Below are 12,306 nucleotides of genomic sequence, written 5' to 3' on the forward strand. Positions count from 1 at the left end.
GCTTTAGAGAAAGATTTTGCCTGTGTTGACTGGAATATAGCTTTTCAAATCCTGCAGGAACAAAATACAAAGAGGGAAACCTTTATCTAGAACTTATACAGCAACTAGATTTTATTTATATGAGTCGACTGATATGAATGGGAACCAGTAGTTGAGGAAGGTGGGAGACACTGTTATAACCGAACTCCGATGTTATTCAATCTGAACTCTGCGCTTACAGTGAAGGATAGCAAGGAGAAATTTGGGAAGGGAATCAAAATCCAAGGAGAAGAAATTAAATGTGTGCGGGTCGCCGGGGAGATAGTAATTTTAGAGAGACTACAACGGACTTCGAAGAGCTGAAAAACGAAATGGATAGAGTACTGAAAAGAGATTGTAATATGAATATACAAAAAGAAAAACTAGGGCACGTGATCGAATAGATCAGGCTACACTGAAGGAATAAGTTTTGGAACTGAGACACTAAAAACAGTAGCTGAGCTTTACTATACGGGCTGTGAAGTAAGTGACGATGGCCAAACCAGGGGAAAGAGGGGTCGGGGGAGGGGGGGCAGATGTAGACAGTGCGTAGGAAGAGTGTTCAGAAAAACGGAATTATTTTAACATTTAACATAAATTTTGTTATAAGACAATACATTCTTAAGTTATTTTTGTGGAGTGTAGCCTTGTACCGAAGCGAAACGGGGGATATAAACAGTTCAGACAAGAAGAAAAGAGAAGTTTTTGAAATATGGCACTACCGATGAATGCTGAAGCTTAGTTGGATAGATAGAATAAGTAATGAAGAGATCCATAATTGAACTGAGGGAAAAAGGAAACTTATGGCACAACCCGACTAAAGGAAGTCAGTTTGTTGATGGTGGAAAGTGTTGGGTAAAAACTGTAGATAGCGCTCAAGTAGGCAGGCCCAGTTGGATGTTGTTTATAATAGTTACACAGAGATGATGAGGCTTGCACAGGACAGACTTAGTACAGAGAGGTGCATGAAACAAATCTCCTTGCTGAGGACCACAACCACCATCACAATAACAACTTGTACATTGCGGAGAGGAGGTTGGTAGACATTTTTGCCCATTGTTGCCACCTTTCTTCTGAAGTAGAACAATTAAAAGATTGTATACTACCTCATTTATAATATGCAGAAAGCTCTATAAGGTGGGAACCGCAGAGCGTGCTGGAATTCCAGAACCACAAATCAGTGCTGCAAATTCTCTTAAAAGGAAAACGTATTGTCAAAGCCGTAACTTGTGGACGGTGGAGCAAGTGGAGAAAGTCATTTGGTCGAATGAGTCTTGTTTCGCACTGCTTCCAATTTCAGACCGAGTTTATGTCTGGCGCACGCCATCCCAAGCCTACAATTTGTTTACTGCCAAGAGTGAAACATGATAGGCGTTCGCTGATGAAATGGACAGCTATTTCGTGGTATTCGGAGGGCCCCATGGATACTCTGCCAAGTCACATTACTACCACGGATTGTGTGACCATTTCGGCTGATCAGGTCCAACCCAATGGTGATGCTGCTTTCCAAGTCGACCAGGCCCCTGTTCACATAGTTCGCATCGCCCAGTGCTGGTTTTGTGACCTCGAGGATGAATTGTCGTACCTCCCCTGGCCATCATAGTCACCAGATTATACTATTATTGAGCCTTTGCGGTCTACTTGGGAGAAAAGAGAGCGCTATCGCTATCCATCTTCATCATCGTTACCTGAACGTGTCCGCTACGGTCGCAGGTTCGAATCCTGCCTCGGGCATGGATGTGTGTGATGTCCTTAGGTTAGTTAGGTTTAAGTAGTTCTACGTTCTAGGGGACTGATGACCTAAGAAGTTAAGTCTCATAGTGCTCAGAGCAATTTGGACCTGAACGTGTCACTATTTTGCAGGAAGAATCGTATAAGATTCCCTTGAAAACCATACTGGACCTATATTTATCCATTTCCAGACGCCTGGAAGCTGTTTTCAGTGGCAACGGTTTTTGTACACCGTATTAGATATGGTAATGTGTTGTGTTTTTGGCATTTCCATATTTTTGCCACAGCCTGTGTATTTCAATTCGTTGATAATAGAGCATTTAGTTGGTTAATTACATGTTCCATACATCATTCGAACGATTTTTTTTATCGAAAAGATGTGAAACAAGTCAGTTTACAGCATAAGTGTTACTACTAATAAACACGTTACCATTTTGTTCCTACTCATGCAACTACACTTAAAACTAATTTTTTTCTTAACTAAAATTCGTCAATGGAATAGAAGGAGTTGTCCAGGAGAAGTGATTTTAAATTAGATTTGAGACTACCTGTTAGACATTTTATGTTATTGGCCAAATAATTAGAATTTTTTGCTGCTGCATATTGAACTCCTCTCTGAGCCACCGACAGCTTAAACAATGGGTAATAAAGATCATTTTTCCCTCTAGTGTTGCAGTTATGCATTTTCCTGTTCTCGAATTATGATGAACTTCATTAGCGAAAATATGTATTGTGACGGCGCAGTTAAAATGCGTAGCTCCTTGAAGAGGTACCTTCATCACATCCGTAGGTAAACACATATTATTTTTACTGCAGGCTTTTATGCAGTCACTACTTTCTTTCCAAGTGATTATTCTGTATGACATTATTGAGTGGGAATACGCAAAATATGTCAGGAGGTGATGCGTTTGTTTCCAAGATTAGCTATTATATGCAGAGCAAAAGTAGCAGAACTTAATTATTTTAAAAGCTCAGTGATATGCTTCTTGCAAAACAAGTTTTCATCACTATGTACACCCAAAAATTTGGAGCATTCTATTCTATATACTGACTCCTACTCACGTGTTACATCAGTTGTTGGTATGACTCTATTAGCTGTACAGAACTGAACGTAGCGTGTTTTTTTTTTTCAAAATTTAGGGAGGGTCTATTTTCAGAGAAACACTTTACAATTCTTTGGAAAAAAACATTTACCAACTGTTCTGTTGCTCTCTCTGTAATAGTACTAATTATAGCACTAGTATCATCTGCAAAAAGTACCAATTTTGCCTGTTGAATGATAAATGGCAGATCGTTCACATATATAAGAAATAAGGATGGACCCAAAATTGAACCCTGTGGAACTCTCTTTGTGATTTTACCCCAGTAACTAAAATTTTCGGTCTTTCCACATTGGCTGAATTATTCAGTACAACATTTTTACATTCTGTTCATCAAGTATGATTCAAACCAGCTGTCTGTAAAGCCACTAATTCCATAAGACTTAAGTTTTTTAAAGAGAGTATCATGATCCACACAAAGGAAGACCTTGAAGACACCAAAAAAAAATACCGACAGGCGATATATTATTATTTAAGGCTTGTACTATTTGATGACCAAATGTATAGGATTCTCAGTCGAGCAACCTTTCTGGAGTCCAAACTGTGATAGGCTAAGTAAACTGTCTCCACTTAATTGTGCGACTATTCTTGATTACATTACTTTCTCAAATATATTGAAAAAAGATGTCTGTAAAGAAACTGGACGATAATTGTTTAAGTCTTTCTTGTCATCTTTCTTATAAAGTGGTTTAATAACTCCATATTTTAACTGATCTTGAAAAATTTCCTGTACGAAACATGCATTGCATATATCAATAAGGATATTAGTTATGAAGTTGGAATAAAGTTTCAGAAATCTGTTTGAAATATCATCAACCCCAGAAGAGCTTTTGTTTTTCAGAATTTTTATTATTGTATTAATTTCAGTGAAGAATGTTTGTGCTACTGCTAATGGCTTGAAGTTGTAATATATTCTCTTGTTTCTTCGACTTAACCATTTAATCCTATATTTGCTGCTACGTTTAGAAAGCGATTTTTTTAAAGTATCTGTAACTTGTGAATTAACAGTCTCAACATTACAATTTAACGATTGTTATGGGATCTTCTACACCGACTGGCTGTTCTGTCTACGGTTTGACGATGTCACATATATTGGGTTGCCTCATAAGTTCGTTTGCTTTTCGTAAGAACTGCAGTCACACAGAACTCCTGGAAGCACACCTCCCTGCAGCACATCTACGACAGAGTCGTTGCCAGACTGTCTGCTTACGCACTTCACACACAAGGCCTTGCATAATAAACTAAATAAGGCAGATAGGTTTTGCAAATAAATTATTTATTTCCTATAATATACACCATTATTGTCGACAATATATTGCCATTTCTCTGGAAACTTATAAACGCCATTCTTCCAAAATTTTGGAGTTTTCAGGTTGATGAAGTTTTCAATGTTCAGTCTGCAGTTATCCACAAGGAGGTGACGTGTTTGTCATTCAGGAAATTTTGCAGGAAAGTAAATAGATGAAAATGGGGCAATGTCTGGCGAATACGGCGATTGGGTAACATATGCCACTCAAAACAACACAGCTTTTGATGGGTCACCATAGAGGTATGTGGTCTGGTATTGTCGTGGTGGAAAACGACATTCTGTCCCAAATCCAGTCGTTTCTCAACAATGGCTGCCTTGAGACGATCTAATTGCGAACAGTATTTCTCGGAAGTGATAGTCTTCGGAAGATCCATAACAGAATCTTTCGCGGATGCATCCCTGGTTTAGGAACGGTCAGTGGTGTCTGCCCTCTCTTGTGGTACGATTTACTTATTCCGGGCGTTGTTGTACTCGATCCACTTCTCATCTCCAGTTACCAGCTGTTCCAGAAAAGGTGCATCCTGGTTGAGTCTCAATAGTGAGTCGCAGGTGGTCACGCGCTAAGTCACTTCACTCAGTTCATGTGGAACCCATACAGCGCAAATATTTACGTAACCCAGCTTCTTCAAGCTCCTGGCTACAGTTAACACAAGCGACACTGAGATCCAATGCCAACACCAGCGTCATCTTTCGTGGATTGTTCACTATCGTGTCATTATGGCGTTCCACGTGTGTAGCCGTTGGCCGTCCAGGTCGAGGTTTGTCTGTTACGGCGAAATTCTCAGCTCGGAATCGACTAAACCATTTTTCCTTACTGTAGTAAAACAGCATGAGATGAGGAAAATGTTGCTTCTTGCATTCCACAGCTTGTAAACAAACGTCCACGCTGTTCCATGCAACGCCAGGCACAAACACACACTGACGTATCCAATGGCGCAACAGCTTGTTGACCTCTGCGTCGTAGGTGCGGTTAGGCAGCTGTGTTACCCCGGCAGGCACGGCGGGTGAAGGGTATGCAGGCGCTATAGGTGGGACATCCCCGATGTTATTCAATCTTTATATTGAGGAAGCAGTAAAGGGAACAAAAGAAAAATTTGGAGTAGGAACTAAAATCCATGGAGAAGAAATAAAAATTTCGAGGTTTGTGACGACACTGTGATTCTGTCAGAGACAGCAAAGGACCTGGAAGAGTAGCTGATCGGTATGGGCAGTGTCTTGAAAGGAGGATACGAGATGAACATGAACAAAAGCAAAACGAGGATAATGGAATGTAGTCGAATTAAAATCAGGTGATGCTGAGGGTATTAGAGTAGTAAATGAGACACTTGAAGTAGTAAATGAGTTTTGCTATTTGAGGAGCAAAATAACTGATGATGATGGAAGTAGAGAGGATATAAATATAGACTGGCTGTGGCAAGGAAAGCGTTTTTGAAGAGGAGAAATTTGTTAACATGGAGTATAGATTTAAGTGTTAGGAAGTCTTTTCTGAAAGTATTTGTATGGAGTACAGCCATATATGGAAGTGAAACATGGACGATAACTAGTTTAGACAAGAAGGAAGTAGATGGTTTCGAAATGTGGTGCTTGCGAGCTAACATCCCAAAGATGTTCGAGCTCACATGCGGTTCCTCTTCGTCTAAATGTCTTTGCTCAAACTCGTCTAGGGGGTGAACCGCACGTGTCGCATTACACGTCCCAAATTAGACAGTTGTGACCCTTTAGTTAAATTGTCTGCCTGATGGCAAGTTTGCGAAATACGAAGTTAATATAACATATAGTAACAGTAATAATAATATCGAGAACTAAATTAACGACCATAAATGATGTAGACCACACAGTTGCGATTTGGTTAGAGTAAACTTCATTCAGAGAACAAACTAATAGCGAAAGTGGTCGTATTTAGAGTTACTGTTACTTCGGTATCTAGATCAGCACTGTCCTCTGGCCGTCTCCGACCGCGTTTCCCGAAGCCGAACATCGTCGCTCAACTGACTAGTGCAGTTCCCTTCCCTGAAGCCGTTCATATGATTGGCTACAGCTTATTCTGCATTATTTTACATTTTAACATATTTAAATAATCAAAGCTTGACCACTTTTACGTTCTAAATAAAGTAACAATAATATCCATTATATTATAAACGTTAAATTCTTATACATAAAACCAATACAATTTCCTTCTTAGCTTTGAATGCTATGGCCAGTAGCCTTGCACCAATGTGCTTTCTGATAAATAAATAAAGGACATCATTCAACAAGATGTCATGCTGTCATCGTTCATTGTGTTTTGTGTGGAGGAAATGATGATCTGGCGCTTAACTGAAAATACTGATAATTTAAACTTACTATATCTTTTAAACAAATAAAGGCTCGGAGTTAATATTTACAACATTTGTCATTTTAATGATGCTCTTCTATATGAAATATCGATCGTTAAGATCGACCAAAGCGTTCAGACTTTAGCATCCAGGTATTTGTTGCAAAACTTGTTAATTAGAATTTAATAGCAAATCCTAAACTACTATAGATATGATCAATATTCAAGTTTCATTGGGATTACCATGAAAATTTATGGAGGATGGCAGATTAAAATTACTGTGGCTTGATTCCCTGCATTACTACAGAATTAAATAGTTTCCATAAATGTTTCCCTTTATAGCAGATCTTAGGTCCGCCATATTTAACACTTCTACGTCACCTCGGCCACAGAATCTTTCTACTGGGTTTCCCTACGACGTAGGTTCTCGTCTGTCTCACTCGCACACTGCAGTGCTTAGGCCTCAATAGACAATAGACGCCTGTGAGTTTCCCCATCTCGTGGTGAGTCTGCGCTCTTTGTGGCACGCTGTCCTGGACGACAGGGTTCGTTTCACAATACCTGAAGGCTGACTCTATGGGCCATATACTTAAATGAGAGCGAAATGCTAAATTAACTCACATGCTACAGAAGAATGCTGAAGATTAGACGGCCAGATCACGTAATTAATAAGGAGCTACTGAATAGAATTGGGCAGAAGAGGAATTTGTGACACAACTTGACTAGAAGAAGGGATCGGTTGGTTGGACACGTTCTGAGGCGGCTAGGGATCACCAATTTAGTTCCGGAGGGAAGCGTTTAGGGTCAAAATCATAGAGGGAGACCAAGAGATGAATACGCTGAGCAGATTCAGAAGGATGTGGCTTGCAGTAGTTATTCGGAGATGAAGAAGCTTGCACAGGATAGCGCAGCATGGAGAACTGCATCAAACCAGTCTCTGGACTGAGGACCACAACAACAACGTAGGTGGAACGCGAGACAAAACTAACGAACTTATGAGACAACCTAATAGTTTTAATCCTATTAGTTGCAGTATTTATTTATATCAGGACAAGCATACTTCTGGACATTTTAATGACTTTCCTCAAAATACTGCAATATTCTTTCTAGTTCAAAAATGGTCCAGATGGCTGTAAGCACTATGGGACTTAACAGCTGAGGTCATCAGTCCCCTAGAACTTAAAACTATTTAAACCTAACTAACCTAAGGACATCACACACCTCCATGCCCGAGGCAGGATTCGAACCTGCGGCCGTAGCGGTCGCGCGGTTCCAGACTGTAGCGCCTAGAACCGCTCGGCCACTACGGCCGGCTATATGTTGTAGTATGCAAGTAATGTCGGATCCTGACTTATTCAGACCTCTACAGAAAATTTTCCTCTGTCTCTTACATGATATTTTAATTCCCTTATTTATCCACAACTTATTTGTTTGCCTGATGGATCTTTTGGATGATTTTTTAGGAAAGCAACTTTCAAACATTGACACAAATTTAGTGTGGAATGCCGTCAGCACGTAAGTGAGTGAGTGTGGTTGGCGCAGGCTTCCTGTACGTGGGCACGGACGACGCGCCGGGCAACATGGGCCTGCTGGACATGACGACGGCGCTCAGCTGGGTGCAGCAGAACATCGCCAGCTTCGGCGGCGACCCCGGCCGGGTCACCATCTCCGGGGGCAGCGCGGGGGCGGCCGCCGTAGAACTGCTCGCCTACAGCCCCGTCGCCTCGCGTGAGTCTCCCTCTCCACCTGTTCCGTCCCGCACAACAACAGTCTTCCTGTTTCGAAGCAGATGTATCAGCGGACATCCGCGCTAGTAACTACAAGGGGCGTTCAATAAGTAGTGCAACACATTTTTTTTTCTGAAAGCAGGTTGGTTTTATTCTGGATTCCAGTACACCATATTATTCCCCACTCATTTGGCTACAAAATCCTATTTTACAACAAAACCTGCGAGTGTCTTAAAACATGTTTTTTGCTCGCGTATCATGTCATTTCTGGAAACCCAGAAACTACTCTGTAGGAATCAACATGGATTCCGGAAACAGCGATCGTGTGAGACCCAACTCGATTTATTTGTTCATGAGACCCAGAAAATATTAGATACAGGCACCCAGGTAGATGCCATTTTCCTTGACTTCCGGAAGGCATTCGATACAGTTCCGCACTGTCGCCTGATAAAGTAAGAGCCTACGGAATATCAGACCAGCTGTGTGGCTGGATTGAAGAAATTTTAGCAAACAGAACACAGCGTGCCCCAGGGGAATGTTATGGGACCATTGTTTTTCACAATATATATATAAATGACCTAGTAGATAGTGTCGGAAGTTCCATGCGGCTTTTCGCGGATGATGCTGTAGTCTACAGAGAAGTTGCAGCATTAGGAAATTGCAGCGAAATGCAGGAAGATCTGCAGCGGATAGGCACTTGGTGCAGGGAGTGGCAACTGACCCTTAACATAGACAAATGTAACGTATTGTGAATACATAGAAAGAAGGATCCTTTATTGTTTGATTATATGATAGCGGAACAATCACTGGTAGCAATTACTTCTGTAAAATATCTGGGAGTATGCGTACGGAACGATTTGAAGTGGAATGATCATATAAAATTAATTGTTGGTAAGGCGGATGCCAGGTTGAGATTCATTGGGAGAGTCCTTAGAAAATGTAGTCCATCAAAGAAGGTGGTGGCTTATAAATGGTTCAAATGACTCTGAGCACTATGGGACGCAACATCTTAGGTCATAAGTCCCCTAGAACTTAGAACTACTTAAACCTAACTAACCTAAGGACATCACACACACCCATGCCCGAGGCAGGATTCGAACCTGCGACCGTAGCAGTCTCGCGGTTCAGGACTGCAGCGCCTGAACCGCACGGCCACCGCGGCCGGCAGGTGGCTTACAAAACACTCGTTCGACCTATACTTGAGTATTGCTCTTCAGTGTCTGATCCGTACCAGGTCGGGTTGACAGAGGATATAGAGAAGATCCAAAGAAGTGCGGCGCGTTTCGTCACAGGGTTATTTGGTAAGCGTGATAGCGTTACGGAGATGCTTAGCAAATTCAAGTGGCAGACTCTGCAAGAGAGGCGCTCTGCATCGCGGTGTAGCTTGCTGTCCAGGTTTCGAGAGGGTGCGTTTCTGGATGAGGTATCGAATATATTGCTTCCCCCTACTTATAGCTCTCGAGGAGATCACGAATGTAAAATTAGAGAGATTCGAGCGCGCACGGAGACTTTCCGGCAGTCGTTCTTCCCGCGAACCATACGCGACTGGAACAGGAAAGGGAGGTAATGACAGTGGCACGTAAAGTGCCCTCCGCCACACACCGTTGGGTGGCTTTCGGAGTATAAATGTAGATGTAGATGTATCCGTAGACGGCCTAACGCCACCTTAATGGGAGGCCCTGTACGACGGCATGGTACCACTCTACTGGTCGACGTCGGAACCAAAGTCTGGCTGCATCAACACCCTCCCCATCATCCACGTACTGCTTCCTGCAGAGTGCGTCCTTCATCGGGCCAAACAGATGGAACTTGGAAGGACTGTAGGGTGGATGAGCAAGAACAGTCCATTGAAGCTCTGTTATCTCCTCTTGGGTGCTCAAAATTGCGTGAGGCCTTGAGTTGTAATGGAGAAGGAGAATTTCGTTTGCGTTTTTGTTTCTGTTTCCTGAGGGTTTGTTTGTTTCTTTTGGTTTAGGGCGCAAAAACAACTAGGGTCATACGCTGTCAAAACTGTGGAAGACGAAGACACGAAGAGGAGTTAAAAACGACTACACGTCAATGCCAGTCGACGGAGGAAAAAATTTAAATGTCGTGTGACAAGGGCCTCCCGTCCGGTAAACCGTTGGCCGGGTGAAAGTCTTTCGCCACTTCGGCGACTTGCGCGTCGATGGGGATGAAATGATGGTGATTAGGACAACACAACACCCAGTCCCTCCTGAGCGGAGAAAAATCTCCGACCCAGCCGGGAATCGAACCTGGGCCCTTAGGATTGACATTCCGTCGCGTTGATTACTTTTTTTTTTTTTCAAATCTCATTTTGTTCGTTTTCGTTCGTTGTATCTGCTCAGGTCGGACGTCGCAAGACACCCGTTTCAGTTCGTCCTTGATCCATTAACTCAGTTTTTTTTTTTATTACAGAGGGCAGCAAACCCTCTGACCGTACACGCTGAGCTACGGTGCCGGCTTCCACTCGGCTACCGGGGGCGGACGATGGAATACAAGGCAGCTAAAAACAGGGACCTGGAGAAAGGTCTATAAACTGCGCCGTAGAGAAACCGGGGCCCAGAACTAAAAATTAAATGGCCTTTACCATAGCACAATACACATCAGAGTTGATCGTTGCACCATGAGGGAGGACATCAAACAGAATAACCCCTTCAGAGTCCCAGAAGACGGTCGCTGTGACTGTATCGGCTGAGGAGGTGACTTTTCCTCGGAGAAGAGGTGGAGTGGCGCCATTCAGCGTATTGCCGTTTTCTTTCCAGGTCGATGTGCTGAACCCATGTTTCACCACTTTTTACGATGTTCAACGAAAACATTATCACGATGAGCCTCGTAACGTGCAAGCAGTCCACGCAGATGGCCGTTCGCTGCTCTTTAGGATCTTCTGTTAGACAGCGAGGAACCCAAAGGGCACACACCTTTGAGTAGGTCCGCAGCTCGTGGTCTAGTGGCTATCGTTGCTGTCCCTGGATCACAGGCTGCCTCTTTCGATTCTCGGTCGGGTTGGGGATTTCCTCTGCCCGGGGACTGGGTGTTTGTGTTGTCCTCGTCATATCATCATTCCTGACAGTGGCTAGATTGGATTGTGAAAAAATTGGATTGTGTAAAAATTGGGACATTGTACGGTCGCTGATGACTGCGCAGTTGAGCGCCCCACAAACCAAACATCATCACCTTTGAGTAGTTGACGAGTGTGTCAGCAGTACCAATAGAGACGTCCAGTTGAGCAGCGAGATGTTTGATTGTCATCCGTCAATCGCATCGAATGAGAGTGTCCGCACGTTCCAACATTTCAGGAGTCACAGCTCTGGGCGGCCGTCCAGCACGCGACAGATCGGACAGGTTTGCCCGGCCCTGTTATGATGATGAAGGGCGCCTCAGCCAACGACTAACCGTGCTTTTTTTCACTGCCACGTCCTGCGTACATTATGCAAGCGCCTAAAAATATGTGCGTTTTCCACCAAAAGAAGTTCAATGAGAGCTCTCTGCTTTCAAATGGTTCAAATGGCTCTGAGCACTATGGGACTTAACTGCTGAGGTCATCAGTCCCCTAGAACTGAGAACTACTTAAACCTAACTAACCTAAGGACATCATACACATCCATTATCGAGGCAGGATTCTAACCTGCGACCGTTGCGGTCGCGCGGTTCCAGACTGTAGCGCCTAGAACCGCTCGGCCACCCCGGCCGGCGCTCTCTGCTTTGAAAGCACCTCTCTTACAAATGTAATTGTGCAGGCTACATATGGCGCCGCCACGTATGGGAACTTCATGAAACTATAGGACTTGAAGCGGGAATACTCCACAGTGTCCCACAATAAGGTCTACATATCTTCATCCGAAATTGGTCGAGCAGAGAAAGTGTTGCAATACTAACTGAACGCCCTTCATACTTGGTCGATGAAAACCTGCGTCGATGCAGCTATCTACAGATATATTTGCGGATATCCACAATAATGATTACTTTCTAGTTGAAAGGTACTATTTTCGTCTATTCTCGATCGATAATATTATTATTGTTCTGAGTCATTATTATTGCGCATTTGTCGTCCAGCATAACGTTTTGTGTACTATTAACTCAACTATTCCTCGATGCAACAAAATA

General features: G+C 43.0%; 1 protein-coding gene across 1 annotated transcript in view; it reads left to right on the forward strand.

Annotated features, from left to right (window-relative positions):
• Positions 1–12,306, forward strand: part of LOC124620017 (cholinesterase 1-like) — a 335,028-nt gene that overhangs the window by 260,886 nt on the left and 61,836 nt on the right. The window contains exon 5 of the mRNA XM_047146684.1: positions 8,015–8,200. Coding sequence (XP_047002640.1) covers positions 8,015–8,200 — 186 coding nt within the window. The remainder of the gene's footprint in view (positions 1–8,014; positions 8,201–12,306) is intronic.

The sequence above is a fragment of the Schistocerca americana genome, chromosome 6 (assembly GCF_021461395.2).
Source record: "Schistocerca americana isolate TAMUIC-IGC-003095 chromosome 6, iqSchAmer2.1, whole genome shotgun sequence".
NCBI classification, from domain to species: Eukaryota; Metazoa; Arthropoda; class Insecta; order Orthoptera; family Acrididae; genus Schistocerca; species Schistocerca americana.